We start from the raw sequence: 15,741 nt of genomic DNA, 5'->3' as shown, positions 1-15,741 counted from the left end.
TTTCTGAAATAAACTACTTAAAATGGGTGTAACTCAAATGCTTGTAACTGGTTTTAGAACTCTCTTTTTGACTGATCACAGTATGTAAGGGCTGTAAATATATGATAACAGTTTAAAGGAGTCCCAGAAGGATCTGTTCTGGGTCCTTCTGTGTTTACAATCTTTATTAATAATGGTGTTTCCTCCTGAACAGATGGTAATTTTCATCTTTATGTTAACAATATTATTTTACATTGATCTGCTGATTTGGTATAGCGAGCTGCAGAAAAAACCTGCTTTCAAAAGTCATCAAAATTCTTCTGTCACAGGATAAATCATTAAACAACATACTGAATATCTTACTGGGAAGCTTTGGCAGAAACTCAGGCTTTTAGAAATAAGTCTTAATTTACTCCTTATTGTGGAAAAGGTTCAGTTGAGGCATTTCTTCTGTCTCCTTATCACTCTGGTCTTAGATCCATAACGGGGGATCCATTTAACACTTATCAGTGTACTCTGTATGACAAAGTTGGTTGGTGTTCTCTGGCACAGTCGTGATCAACATATCTTTTTTATCTATAAATCTCTGGTTGGACATACTCCATCTTACAGAACATCTCTGCTGAACTGGACCACTGGACATTACCAAACTCGCTCTACTGACTGTCTGACGTTACAGTTCTTGAGGGTTTAAACTGAATTTGGTAAATCTGCATTCAACTTCTGTGCTCCTAAAATGCAGAATAATTAACAAACGTGAAATATAAAGGACTGAGATTTATATAAAGGTTAAATGAAATGAAAATGTAGATTTTAACTCAAAATAATTTAAAGATCACCTGACCACGACAGTAAATAATTAAAGCACTTGTGTCTGTCCAACAAGTCCAAGGGTAAAGTCCTGTTGTCACTCCAGTTGGAGTCACAAGAGGCTTGGCAGGAGATAAAAGTATATTTAGAAGGTTGGATTAATCCACCTTGAGACAGATTCCCCTGGCTGGAGAGTTGCACGTGCAAATGTTCAGCTGAACTGTCAATATGTTGTTCAGTTGTTAAAGCTTCATGTGCATCGCTCTTCTGCAAGCATGCCTAGACTGAAATACTATCAGGAGGTCAACTTTCTCAGCTGGTCTTGGCTCGACCCCAATTACAACCTGGGAGCCCCTCTGCAGCTCTAAGTTTTCCCTTCACACAGGAGGCTGCCAAAATGCTTTCTGAAGCATGCGAAAGAGGACAAGAGCAGCCAAGACACTCCGTCATACTCCGTCTGAACCTTTAAATACTGTTATCAACACCAGACAGCAAATTCACTCAGTAGGTTGTTTATTTTTTCCTGTTAGGTTCCTGTGTGACAGGGAATGACATTCTGGTTAGGGGCAAACAAAACAAAAAGAAAAATCACGGGCCAAGAGAAGAGTGGTTAACAGATCCCCCAATACAACTAGTAGAAAATACTAGTTGGTCCCTATAAATATAGCGCAGCATTTATAAGTCCCTTCAAATGTACAAGATATGTTACAGTTTAACTTCACAACATATACAGTGGACATACGAAAACAACTTAGATGACTTTCTTCAATTCGTCATACAAAACGAGCACGAAGGCGCCACCCATGCCTCTCAGCACGTTGGACCATGCCCCTTTGAAGAAGGCCTTGGAGCCCTCGTCACGGGCGATCTTCCTCCAGCAGTCGAGGGTGCCAGTGTACATGATGTCAGCTGACGGGAAACAAAAAAAGTATGTCAGGCTGTTATTCTACTTAAACAGTAGCCCAGACTGAAAGTCAGGTGTTATGATATTGTGTTGATTACCTCCTTTGCGTCCAGACTGCATCATCATGCGACGCCGGACAGTGTCGAAGGGGTAAGACACGAGGCCAGCGACGGCGGTTACAGACTGTGCAATCATCCAGCTGACAACAATGTGTGTGTTCTTGGGGTCTGGCAGCATGCCTGTTAGAAAATGGGAATCAGGAAAGTTTTAATAAAAGAGATTCAAAGGCAGAAAAGTTCAAATGTCTGATAAATTCATCTCACCCTTGGCTGTGTCATAAACACCAAAATATGCTGCCCTGTAGATGATGATGCCCTGCACGGAGACGCTAAAGCCCTGGTACAGACCCTTGATGCCATCAGACTTGCTGATCTTCACCAAGCAGTCTCCCAGGCCTTTGAACTCACGCTCCTTTCCAGCTTTGCCGACATCAGCAGCCAAACGTGTTCTGGCGAAGTCAAGGGGGTACACGAAACACAACGAGGTGGCTCCGGCAGCGCCGCCTGACGCCAGGTTACCTGCAAAGTATCTCCAGAACTGGGTGCGCTTGTCCACGCCGTCGAGGAAAATCTTCTTGTACTTGTCCTTGAAAGCAAAGTTGAGGGCCTGAGTGGGGAAGTATCGGATGACGTTGGCTAGATTCCCTCTCCAAAATGAGAGGAAGCCCTGCTCTTTGGGGATGCGGACGACGCAGTCAACAATGCCCTTGTACTGCTTGTCTACTGCGATCTGTTTGCTGGCATGTTGTACCTGGAATAACAGCAGAGACAAGGCAGTGAATCAGATCAAACCTATCACATTTAACAGCCTTTTTAATGTAGTGTAGGTGCACCTGTTAATCTTCAACAACTTTAAATGATTAGGACACTAATTTCCATGACTCCCACGTGCCTGCTTCATAGAATTCTCATGCATGTACCAGAGTACTACACTAATGGCACCCATTCAAAAATTCAACAGCCCCACCCCCTGCTGCTGCTGCTGCTGAGCTCAGGTCCAATGCAGCAGAGGACTACCATGGCGCAAACCTTGTTCTGACCTTGGCTATTAATTGCCCAGCCAAACTTAAGAGCTGTCATGGTGGTGAACACTTCTAAAACACCACAGCCGCAGTGGATAAGCATGTCTGCATTTTGTAACACACTGCATTTAAGCTGGGCTACACTGCAGCTTGATGGCCGGTGTATTACGTAATAGATGGGATGCAGCTAGACTGTGCTCATTTCCATCTGTGCCTGCACCAATCTGAAACAGAGCTGCTTTGATTCACACCAGTTTTTACTCTAAAAATAGAGCATTTATACCTCACTTCATTTAAAACCACTACATCCAAACAAATGTACCCTCCATCACTCTGACATAACTAGAAAATGAGCTCAGAAATTATGCTAGCAGGTAGGCTCGAGCAGGCTGCATTTCATTAACATATTAGAGCTTATCAGAGTATCTGTATAAATAAAGTTAACTCTTACCTGAAGTAGAAGCTTGACTCTCTCAATGGGGGCTACAGCTGTTTTGGATATGGCAGCAGCAATACCACCAGCCAAGAAGTCCTTAGCAAAGGAAATAGCTTGTTCACTCATCTTCAGATGTTATCAGTCTCCTTCCGGCTGCCTCTGTCGGTGGGGTTCGCCCGTGGAGTTGAAATGGCCGACTCAAACCTGGAGGAGAGGGGATTTAAGAAGGGTGAACGCGAGAAATACCGTGAACTTCGACTCTCGCGTGTCATTGGTCGTAGGGCGGGACAAACAAATGTGCTATGATTCTCATTGGTTGCCCTCCTTGGTCGCTCTACTACATCACAGAAACGCTCACTGACCGTTAACTGTGACACTTAAGAGGGAAAGTTTGGCTTCTTGACAGAAGTTGTGTGGCTTTTTCTAATTTAATAACATTAAAATCGATGTTGCTGTGTTATTTAGTTGGGTTTTGGATTAATGTTGGCTCATGGTCATATGACATGTCCCGTTAGAATTAGCTGAGGCCCAAAGGCTATTGTGGCTAAAGGTCACCCCATCTGTTAATGTCCTTTGGCTGTCACTCAGGTTACTGTATGGAAAGAGAGGATGTGGTTGGATCAGATGATTCAACTTACAAGCTTACTTAGCCTGAATTAAATCTTATCAGAGGTATTGCTTGATTAAATTAAGGGTTAAAACACAAGGATATTCTCTGGAAACAACAAGAGGAGCAACACAGGGAAAAGAATGTTACTAAATGACAAAAATTAGGAGGAAAAAAAATTAATCCCCCTAAATCATGACAGTAAGCACTTTTTTTTCTTTCTTAAAGTAGCAAAACCAATAGGCGACAATTAAAATATATTAAAAGTTATGGGTCCCAAGAATTAGTTTCAAAAGTGATCAAATAAAGCGCTGAAAGTTTTGCTCATTGTGCAGAATTGCCTAATCCATTGGCAAGGGTGTCCAAACTATGGCCTGGGGCCAAATGTTATATTATTTGTAATAAATAACAAAAATAACAATAAAAAAATAAATGAATTATTTGTAATAATAATATTTTTTGTAATAAATTATGTTGGCACCAAAGGATGCTTTTTTTAAAGCAAAAATTATGCCAACATTAGGTACACATTTATTTTTTAGATGTAAATTTGTATTAAAGATTGATAAATTTAATCATTTAATTTGCTCATGTGTACAGCATACATAAAGACTAGGGCTATCAAACAATTAACATTTTTCACAGCGATTAATCTCAAAGTTTCTCTAGTTGACTGCAATTAATCACATCTTTTTTGTTGCATTTTTAGAATTCCACTGTTTTGCATTTACAACTGTTTCCGTGTCATTTGGGATTTTTCTACTGTCTTGAAAAAGGGCGATTAACTTACTGCTTCCATAATTAGATCAAAGATTATAACATAAATTTAACCATCCAGGCACAGTGAGGCATGTGATTAATCACAATTTTAAAAAATTAAAGACTTAATATCATGCAATAACATGTTTTTTAGAACTGATCTTAAAATGCATAGAAAAGTAAACAAAAGTAATCAGTACTATACTTCCCTCTGAAATTAATTAATTAATAGAATTAAAATATCAAGTTGATTTGAGCTAAAACTTCAAATCACATACAGTACACCTGATAAATGAAAAATGACTCAATGAAAGTTTAATGGTAATGCACATTTCTTCTATCTCCACCCATGTAAGCATTCCTTCATTATTGTCCATACCAAGTCAAATGATGAAGCAAGAAAATGTTGCATTCATTATATATTAAAAAAAAAAACAATACAGAAGCAGAGTAAAATTGTGCTTAGAGTCTATGAATGAACTGGCACTTTTAGACAGTATTACTGAAATAAGCTCTTAAATAAATAGTGAATGTTAAAGGCACATAATATTTGGTTAAAAAGGCATTATGTGTGAAGGACAATTCATAGAATACTGAGAGATAAAACAAACTTTGAAAGAGGTAGACTGTTATTACTGCACACAATGTAAATGTATGTTTATACCTTGTATGAACACATAAAATCTAAAACACAATATTAAGTAGTCGTTACAGCCTCTGAAATAGTGCAGTCCAACAAATAATCATCAGCAGGCGCTCGTCTTCATCTCGTGTGAGTTTTTTTTCACCAGCGGTTTCCTAACGACGACCCTGCAGACCCAAAGTTCCTGTTTCTCAAGTAACGCTTCACCTCCTCCAGCTCGGACGGCCCCAGGCTCTGGTCAACCCCCGGCGTCAGCTTGTAGCTCAGAGGTGACACGATGTAGCCGTTGCGGTAAAGGCAGACCTGCTTACACATCTCAAAGCAGGTGAAGAGAAGGCCGAAGTAAGGGACAATCTGTGCAGGAATGACAAGAGGTTGACAGGCAGAGATGAGTGTATTTTTAAACTGTAAAGAAGATTCACAATAAAAATCAGCACAAATATGGAAAATCTGAATTGATTTGAGAAAAGTCTATGTAAGACTACTATTTTTTTAATAGCTTAGGGCAGTGGTTCCCAAAGTGAGGGGTCCCAAGACACTGAGAGGGGGTCACGAAATGCCTTCCAGAAAACAGAGAATAATTTTAAATGATTTCAAATTGTGTATTTTACCAATTTTTTTAAATATATGCATAAAATCAGTTACAAGCAAAAGAAACTATGGCCATTTGTTGACCTGCAGGTCTGCAGGGTGCAGATGGCCTAGCAGTTAGGTTGTGCCCCCTGCGCGTGGGCGAACTGGGTTCTGGTTTACCCTGAGGCCTTATTCCTGCATGTCTCAACCAAACTCTCTCATCCTTGTTACAGACTATCCACTGTCCTCACTGCTTAATAAAGGTCTAAAAAAAAAAAACCAGAAAATATATCTTTAAAAAAATAGTCTGCACACAAATATTCTTGAATGTGCACAGATGTGTTCAGCTATGCTTCAACCACCTTCAGGTAAAGGGGGGGGGGGTTGTCCTGGTCTCTGGTTGCCATTATTTTGGGGTCGTGGGCTGAAAAGTTTGAGAACCCCTGGCTTAAGTTGCTATGTGCTTTGCCTTCCCCTGTTTGAGATCAGTAGGTGAAGCAGGAGCACTTAAAAGAATTGTTTTATCAGGAAGTATACAACCCCAGACTTTATAGTAGTACCTGTACAAGAAAAAAAAAGAAAAGGGAAATACAGAATTTGTATATTCAAATTTGAGATTAAATAATGACATTTATACATGAATTGACTTCAACAGGGGTAACTGTGGCTTAGGAGGTAGGGTAAGGCTGGCCACGCACCAGATCAATGGTGGGCAACTGGCAGCCCGGGGGTCCTCATGCGGCCCTCATCTTCACTCAATGCTGCCCTCAAGTTAATTTTGAATATCAAGAAATTGTAAAAATAAGGAAAACGTTATGATGCTCAGCCATGGAATTATGAGAAATAGAAACCTTTCTACCTTTCAATAATTATTCTTGATAATCAGTTAATACAACAGAACAAATATATAATTCTCAAATGGAAGAAGTTTGACTCAACCAGGACTCTTCCAAGAGCTGGTCCCATGGCCAAACTGAGCAATCAGGGTAGCAGGGCCTTATCAAGAGATGTGACCAAGAACTCAATGATCACTCTGACTGAGCTCCAGAGATCATTTATGAAGGTGGGACAAAGTTCTAGAAGGACAGACATCACTGCAGCCTTCCACTGATCTGGGCTTTATGGCAGAGTGGCTAGAGGGAAGACTCCTCAGTGCAAAACACATGAAAGCCTGCTTGGAGTTTGCAAAAGAGTACCTGAAGGACTCCTCACAGGCTGTGAGGAACAAGATCCTCTGGTCTGATGAAACCAAGATTGAACTGTTTGGCCTCAGTTCTAAATGTAATGTCAGGAGGAAACCAGGCACTGCTCATCACCTGCCTAACACCACCCCAACAGTGAAGCATGGTGGTGGTGGCATCATGCTGTGGGGTTGTTTTTCAGCAGCAGGGACTGGGAGACTGGTCAGTGTTGCGGGGAAGCTGAATGGACAGTACAGAGATATATTCATTGAAACCCTCTCCAGCAGCACTCAGGACCTCAGACTGGGCCGAAGATTCACCTTTCAACATGACAGTGACCCAAAGCACACAGCCAAGACAACATGGGAGTGGCTTACGGAGAACTCTGAATGTCCTCGAGTGGCCCAGCCAGAGCCCTAACTTGAACCCATCAAACATCTCGAGAGAGAGAGCTGAAAATGTCAGTCTACCGACGATCCCCATCTAACCTGAATAAGCTTGGGAGAATTTGCAAGAGTATCGGAGAAAGTACTGGAGAAAGTGATGCTCTTAAAACCATGCATATGACGTTTCTTCAACATGTTCAGATGCTTCATTTTCATTCAGCAGCTCAGTGACAGGTTTCAGATGTATAACGCAGCTATTGTGACATTTGCAGCTGAAACATGAGATGTGAGCACGCTGTTCCAGAGACAGACTTTAGCTCTCCTTGCTCGTGATATTCCTGCTATGAATTACACTCTGAACATTTCTGCCCCCCCCAATCACTTTCCCTTTGGTGTGACAATAAAGTCACTCCTGCCCCTAACCACGTGCACTTACTTTCACGCCAGAAGCCCTTCCACACAGTTAATACAGAGGGCCTCCTAAGTGTGGGATCGTACCTTTATTGTGTTGGCGGTAAGTCCATTCCACAGCGAGAGGACGCCCTTGTTTTTAACCACCTGTATGAAGCAGTCAATCATTCCACTGAAATGGACGTCGACTCCTCCGAAATGGGGCAGACGTGGATTCTGTGCCTGACAACAGAGCAGGAGTGGAAATGAGCGTCAGTGAATCAGCAGTGTCTGTCACAAATTGATGTAATAAAGTGATAAAAAAGGAGGTCAACTGAGGCATTAGAAGAGGGATAAAACTTGCTGCAATTTGGTAAGAATGTGATTCAGAGGTGAATCAAAAGCTTTTTGCTAATAGTAATCACAGTTAAGGTCCTGCTCAATCTGGAATTGTTTGCCAAATGTAAATATAAATTTAAGTAAAATAAGCACCATTTAAATAAACACACAAAAACAAGCATGTTTTAAGATAATGTGGAAAATAGCAAGTGGAGGTGATGTGAACTTTAAACCAAACCCAGTTAAAGTTATAAAGAAGCTTTAGAAGGAGACATAATGATGTTTGACTGCTCTAGTCTGAGACAGTGACCCTGTGTCCTGTGCTGCTCTGCTAACCAAGGCTCTTCAGCCTGAGCATCATATGACAACAGGACATGTGTCTGTAGAAGCTTTCCAAAAGGAACACGCAGCCGTGTGTGTGTTAAGCTATTCAAACAGCTCCGTTTGTAGAGAAACCATCAAGCTAACAGCAAGTTAAACAATACTTTGCTTAAATCACCGCCCTAAGCTTCTGCAAACATCTGATCACCTATCCTCTGTCTGACTTTTAATGTTTAACTCCAACACAAGACAAGAGCTGAATCCCTAAATTAGATAATTATGTAACAGAATCATAAAGTGGCATGTTTGTGATGCTTCGATGGTCTGCACATACGCATCTCTCACCTTGTCGGCTGTCTGTCTATCTTTGGAGAACTTATCTATAGCTTTAGCAGACCCAGGGACACATTCACATTCCCAGCTGCTGTCAGACCGGGTTGAAACGTGTGCTGGCTAAAAATAGGCTGATGAAACCGGATGTAGTATTCTGTCCTTTGCAGCACCATTGTTCCCAGTCTGTCCTTCACTACAAACAGTCTTTAAACTTGACATAGAGAAGACCAATGTGTTGCCTGATGATGAGTGTCTTCACCAGTTAAATAATTTTAGACAGTTTGATCTTGGAAGTCCAACTTTCCAAGGTAAAAAAAAAAAAACCTTGACAGAAAAAGTCAGGCTGGACTTAATTCAATACACTTCTGCTACCACCTTGTGGAAAAAGGGCTGTACTACAAGGACTGGACTGAGTTTCTTTTAGGATGTTGTGTGTCCTGGGATATTTAGAAAAATTTGGACTGGAAAAACATTATTAAAAGCAAATAAGATAGCATGAAGTCCATTAGTTAATCTGTGTGATAAATGCATTGTTTTTAATAAACATAAGAGACCTAAGGCGCCCTAATGAAAGAATAAGCACCCAATTAAGAAATCCCTAATATAATGGCAATCTACTGACCAAAAAAGCCACAGGAAGGAACTTGAAGTCATTCCAACTCATGGTGGTTAGAAAAAGAAAAAAACCTATCTCAGCCACACATGGCTGAAATCCTGTGGCCTCCCCTGATTCATGATTCCCTGCACCCGTTCACCTGCGACTCCCTTGTGGCTGTGATTACCCCCTATGCCCAGGTGTGCAGGTAACAGCAGCAGCAATGTTTACATGCAAAATGTCCCTTACCACAACACACTACAGAACTCATCAAATTGGAGACAGCGCCTAAACTCAATAATGCCCTTGATACTGACTTCAACAAGTCAACCAGCAAGCAGCCCGATGGGCAACCAAAAACCCGCGCTTCATCTGGGGTGTCAAGAGGTAGCCTCCCTTCACTGGCATTTCATTCAGTTAGTCCCCATGACACTTCTAGAGAGCTGAGCAGTGATCTCTAGTGTCCCAGAGCCACCCCCCTCCATGCTGGCTCTCACCATCTACCATGCAAACATGGTAACATGCAGACACACTTTACTTATCCTCCAACATGGCCATCACAACCCAAACAGCATCGCTGCCTTCAGCAGACACGAGCATAGAAACTCCAGGTCCTGTCCTGTACATTCTATTCTATCATCCCTATCCACCTCATTCCTAGCCCCTCAGACGATTTGCATGAATAGTGAGTGTGATTTCCGTTGCCTTCTGTCTTAGCGGCATTTCTGTAGTAATGAGACACTAACCCTGATTACTGCAATTCAGAGATAAAATATGCATGAACGTCATCTGTTACACTTCAAATGGAATGATGTGAGTGCTCCCCTTGCTGCTACTTTTGAGGAATGAGAGGAAAATGTGAAGAGACTGCCATAAATAGTGTAGACAAGTATACTGAGCTAACTTTGTTTGCTCTGTATCAGTTTTTGCATAGTGATAAAGAAGATCACGTTTAGACAAAGGAGGAAGAACATGATCGTATGTAATTTAAAGTAGAGCCCAGTCGGAGCTTTAATATTTCTCTCTTTAGTTTTATTAGTAGATGTTCTGAAAGTTTTATTTCACAAACTAGTCTGTCTTTTAGTATGTGTTTTTATTGATATCCATGATTCATGTGGTAAGTAAGATGTAATATGTGCAATTTCTTTGGACCAATTCCTTTTTACGTTTTTACTCTGTGCCTTTCATTTGTCTCGTCTGTGGAAAAAAGCACTGCAAAATAGCATTGGCTATAAAATGTAGTAGAGTGCAGTATCAGTTTTCATGCAACATACTTGTTCCTGCAAAAATAAACATGAAAATTAATTGATTTTAGACTAAGAGCAGGTAACTTACTAGACTATTGAGCTTTTTTAAAGGTTTCTTGTCCCATTTTGTTAAATTTTTTAAGGTTTGCTTTAAAAAATAAACTGCCATGATAATTAATTACCTGCATTTTCCTTTTTACAGTTTCAAAGGGGTAGGAGAGCGTCTGGGCCACCCCTGCTGCAACACAGCCATTAATGAAGTTCTGGAGAGGAGTGAAACGAAAAGGAGGCTCCTGCCAGAGCTTATCCAAGTTCATGTAGACCGCATAGCAGCCCAGGGAGAAGGGAAAAGCACCTATAGACAAGTTAAAGACAGTTAATAACAAACTGTGTGCAGAAAACAATGCAGTCTGGAAAAAAACAGAATGACTGTTTGCCCTGAGCCAGTGTTCCTCCAACATCTTTTAACATGAGGATACATTATAGATGCATTGATAAACTTAGAAAATCATAAACTGTCGCATTTTAGTGGTGAAAAGCATAGCACTCATTAAAAAATGCCTTGTATTTCATCAACACACATGAGAAATTGAATCCTATGAAAGAATATGCAAACGCACCCAATAAAGTGAGGGAGAAGCCCCTGTAGAGAGCAGGCAGCCCTTCACTCCTGTGGATCTTTGACAGTGTGTAAAACACACCGATGTATGTGGGCTGTCTGCAGTTCTGAACCACCAGTCTTGTTTCTGCAACTTCTAGAGGATATGTGACCAGTGCTGCAGCAACACCGGCGAGTCCACCGGCCAGTATGGCTCTCCACTGAGAGATGAAGCCCAGCTCATCCATGTGCAGGTGGACTATCCTGGAAAGCGAGGAGGATAAAGACAACACTCTTATTGATCAGACTGCAGTCATGGAATTGTTCTCTAAGAGTTGCATTTTATCTAAACTACAATAATTTATCATTTTGAATACCTTGTTAAAAATGTATTATACGCCCACCTGCCCCTCTCTGAGTATTTACTTTGGCGCAATAGGAGTGTTGATATAATTCCTCAACTGATTGATTAGACTAAACAACCCCTTAATAAAAATGTCCCTATATTTTAATAACCTATGAAGCAAAACTAAATTCATAAGAACAGCTCTATATATATAGAATTTTCAATATAAGGTTAATGATGTTAATCGTGTTGTTTTCTCCGTATAAGCAGGAAAGGGATTGTATCATCACTCCGCCGTTTCGGAGAATCGCACGAGGAGAGTCTGTACAAGGACAGGTTCCTGTCGCGTACACATGAGAAGCGAAATCATAACAGTAGCCATGTGGGTGCGCGCACGCGCGTGGGGGAGCGCTTTCTTTTCCTGGAACACGGTGTACCGAAAGCCGGGTGGTGTGTCTAATCAGGGTGCGGTAATGTTTACAACCGCACGTGTGCTGAAACGTGAGCGGAAACCCACTGACAGCACACCGTGACAGTACAGAGGACACTGTATGTATGACAGAACCTTTAATTATTGTTGACCAGGCTGTAGTTTTTCTTTCAACCGATGTTAACAAAGCAGCCACGCTGTCAGCACTGCAGCCCGCTTTAACCTGTAGTAACCCGTTACAACATAGTAGTCACGCTATTCCCTGAGCTCTGCCTTACAGGCAGGACTTCCATTTATGTAGCTAGCAACTACCACTAAAGTACGTCCTCTGTCAATTAGACATAATAAGTAACATGGAAAGTATATGAGTAAAATATGCAACACATTGGAAAGAAACCAGCAGATAATAGTGCGAGGCCGCCCTTGGGGGCATTATGGGGCCCAGTCTCACTGGGGGCTTAAAAAAGGTAGGCAATTGTTTGCCAGAGGCAGGTGTTAGCACTACAGATCCAGCATGCATGGGTTTATATTATCAAATCACATAAATAAGAGCACCTTATTGGATACTTCAGGAGCCCATTTCTGGTGACAGGCTTGTATTGATGTCAGAAAATTAATGTTATTATAAAGCAAGAGTGGAAAGTAACTAATTACATGTATTCAAGTTAGTGTGATTAGTTTTTTGAGTACTTGTATCTCTTTAAAATAATCTGTACTTTTACTTCTACTTGAGTATATTTTTGCCAGAGAAACTTGTACTTTCTGATGTGGGACACATTTTCACCATGACTGAAGTTATCTACTGGATTAGACATAATGCCTGTGATTGCGGGTATTTCTACAACGTCATTGGCATGATTTGCCTTGCTACGATCTTGGTTCTGTTTTTTTTCTTGCCAGAGGTGACCCACCTTTCCACAGATTTTTAAGAGGTAATATGTAACACGTTTAAAAGAGTTGTTTAACCATATGTGGTGTGGACCAATATAGACACGTTTAAAGTGTTAAATTTGAAGATATATGAGTTTTGAGTTTTCCAGCTCTTTTATTTCGTGGCATAATAATGAATGGAATAAATGTAAGCAACATTAAAAAGGAAAATATATTTCCAAATAGTTAAGGCAATTAGGGATCTAAACATCTGTGGGGTCTATTTTGTAATATATTCAAAACCAAACGATTGATTCAATCAAGAAAATAGTCATATAATCATAATATCCAGTTAATCAGTAAAGACAACAGCTACTGATAAATCTTTCCCTATTGATTATCTTATCCAAACGTGAGTGTGTAAGTGAGTTTACAGTAGCTTCTTTAATCGCAACCTGTCTGTGAGCCAAACTCGGGGCGAAAAAAAACACACGTCACTTTAAAAATCGACTGAGCGAATCCAGCCTCGTGATTGGCTGAAAATAGAAGGTGCGCCTCGTAAGAGTAAAACAGGAAGTACATCTCGTGAAAGAGGGATGAGAGTAATTTTACTTATTTAATAAACCTATTAACAACCTGAATGGATAATAAAGACGCATTCAACCGTTTTGTATTTGTTCGTGTGTTGTGGTGCTGGGTTTAATAAATTAGATCAGAATTTTTCACTACTCACAACACAAACTTGCTAAGTCGACGTCAGCTGACAAAGTTGGCTAACGAGCTGATTTGGCAGGGATACGGTGCAGAAGTCAGATTAAAACATTTCTTAGACATGGTTGAGTAGAAACAAATGCAAGGTTGAGCTTTACTTACTTTTTGTATGTTGAAAGATGAACTGCGGTGTAAGGAAACAATCGGAGACATGACGCCAGATTTCCTTTCCAGAAGCCTCTAAGCCCCTCATTCTTATAAATGAGGAGAAAACTTTGCCAGAATCCCCTCTTACAGTGAAAAGTGCCGACTTGGCTTTTGATTTTAACAACCTCCAAAGGCGATGTGACAGTTTTACTGAAAAACCCGGCGAAACCGACGCACATAAAGCTCTGGGAACTCGTCAGTCTGTTATCTTTTTTGACGGTGGCCATCACCGTTTAGCTTTCCTGTGAACTTTCCTCTTCTTGTGATGATTTCAGCTTTCTTCGTGGGACAGGAAAGGATTTGTTTGTGCAGGTTAGACATCTAAATATAGAGGTCCAGGAGGTATCCGTCTTCTGTCTCGTCCAGCGGTGTTATGTGACAGGACTGGAGGAGAGCTGGTGTGACGTCACAGCGAAACTAGAGGGCGCTGTTGGACCCATCTCTAATCCTTCGAGAGTTGAATACTATTAGTTCATTACATGTCTGTATAACAATGAATGCTCAGTCCAGATATATCTGTCTACATGTTTCCAAATGATGGTAGAGCAAATACTAAAATTACTTATTCAAGCTGGAGTAACAGTACCGCAATTATATTATTTTGCATTGCTGTTTACAGAATTACAATCCATTAGTCATTTCTTTAACCCTTTATATGGCACTCAGTGAAATATTTGGAAATTAAAAATTTAAGCCCTGGAAAATTAAACATCACAATACCTTTTACTTTTGTCATTTTAATATATATATTTCCCATTATTATGGTGAAAATCTAGATCAATTAAGTGGCCAAATATGATTCCTTGCCCATTTACAGTTTTAAAATATCCATAAAGTGTATGCATATTAAGATGTTTATATTATTTTTTTCTTTAAAAACACACATATATAGTCTAATGAGTAGTATAAAGTTATCTAAATTCAAAATATTCATTTAACAAGAAATGGGGAGTGGAAAGAGATTATGGTCTTTCTAAGAATCAAGACATGACTGGCTTCAGTTTACTGTATATTTAACGGAGGTGTTTTTATCTTGTAATTCTTTGTCTTTCACAATTTGTACCACTTTTTTTTTCTTTAGAATTGCACCAGAAAATGTAAAAAAAATCACAAATAATAAATGTCTAAATTATTTTTAATATAAATAAGGTTCAGAGAGAAAATAAAAACTGACATTAACCACATAAGTATAATAAAACTCTTATAAGGTTATAAAAACGAACAAAAAATCACACCTACTTTACTATTTATACCTTGAAAATGTCTATAAATTTGTCAAATTTTCCACTGGATTACTTTTTAGTTTTCATAAACCCATGGCAACATTCAACTACACTACAGAATACTCCTACTACATTACAAGTTATTATCAAGAGGATTACCAAAATAGGCTTGCTAGAAAACTTGGTCATTTGTATTAATGTAGACAACATTGTTCAAATATGGTTCATCCATTTTTCATGCAAAAGTTTCAGTAATTGCTTGAAATCCTATGCAAATTAATCCAACATGACTTTCAGCACTACTATTCACCTTTATAATTTGTAAGGTTCATCAGCTTGTCATAGTTAGTTATGATGTTAGGTGCTGTTGCTGATTGGTTGGATGGGGTGGTGTCACTTTGCATGATGATGATGACTAATCTCCACTGATTGGCTGAGAAAAATCATTCTGTTCTACTGTATCACGGAGCTTAGGGGAGGCCATAAATGGTTCTTTGTCCCATAAAGGGTTGAAATCCCCATCCCCAATTCCAAAAAAGTTGGGTCACAGTTTAAATTATAGATAAAAACAGAATGCAATGATTTTCAAATCTCATAACACTACATTTTATTTACAATAGAACATAAACAACATATTAGATGTTGAAGCTAAGACATTTTACCATTTCATAAAAAATATTAGCTCATATTGAATTTGATGACGGCAACACATCTCAAAAAGTAGGGACAGGGCAACAAAAGCCTTGAAAAGTAAGTGGTACAAATAAAAGCA

At 39.9% G+C, this 15,741-nt stretch overlaps 2 protein-coding genes across 2 annotated transcripts; both read right to left on the bottom strand.

Moving 5' to 3' along the window:
• Positions 1 to 1,285: 1,285 nt before the first annotated feature.
• On the bottom strand, positions 1,286 to 3,429 carry slc25a5 (solute carrier family 25 member 5). The gene is made up of 4 exons (XM_041798244.1): positions 3,226 to 3,429; positions 2,017 to 2,503; positions 1,792 to 1,932; positions 1,286 to 1,698 (listed from the first exon to the last, which is right to left on the bottom strand). Exons 1-4 carry the CDS (start codon positions 3,334 to 3,336, stop codon positions 1,541 to 1,543), a joined length of 897 nt encoding a protein of 298 aa, XP_041654178.1. The 5' UTR covers positions 3,337 to 3,429; the 3' UTR covers positions 1,286 to 1,540.
• Positions 3,430 to 4,865: 1,436 nt separating this feature from the next.
• On the bottom strand, positions 4,866 to 14,118 carry slc25a43 (solute carrier family 25 member 43). The gene is made up of 5 exons (XM_041797057.1): positions 13,702 to 14,118; positions 11,205 to 11,446; positions 10,767 to 10,939; positions 7,858 to 7,992; positions 4,866 to 5,573 (listed from the first exon to the last, which is right to left on the bottom strand). The coding sequence occupies exons 1-5, from the start codon at positions 13,971 to 13,973 to the stop codon at positions 5,361 to 5,363; spliced, it is 1,035 nt and encodes a 344-aa protein (XP_041652991.1). The 5' UTR covers positions 13,974 to 14,118; the 3' UTR covers positions 4,866 to 5,360.
• Positions 14,119 to 15,741: the final 1,623 nt, after the last annotated feature.

Source organism: Cheilinus undulatus, linkage group 10, assembly GCF_018320785.1.
Source record: "Cheilinus undulatus linkage group 10, ASM1832078v1, whole genome shotgun sequence".
NCBI classification, from domain to species: Eukaryota; Metazoa; Chordata; class Actinopteri; order Labriformes; family Labridae; genus Cheilinus; species Cheilinus undulatus.
The sequence above is the reverse complement of the archived record's forward strand: the minus strand, read 5'-3'. Positions and strand labels throughout refer to the sequence as shown.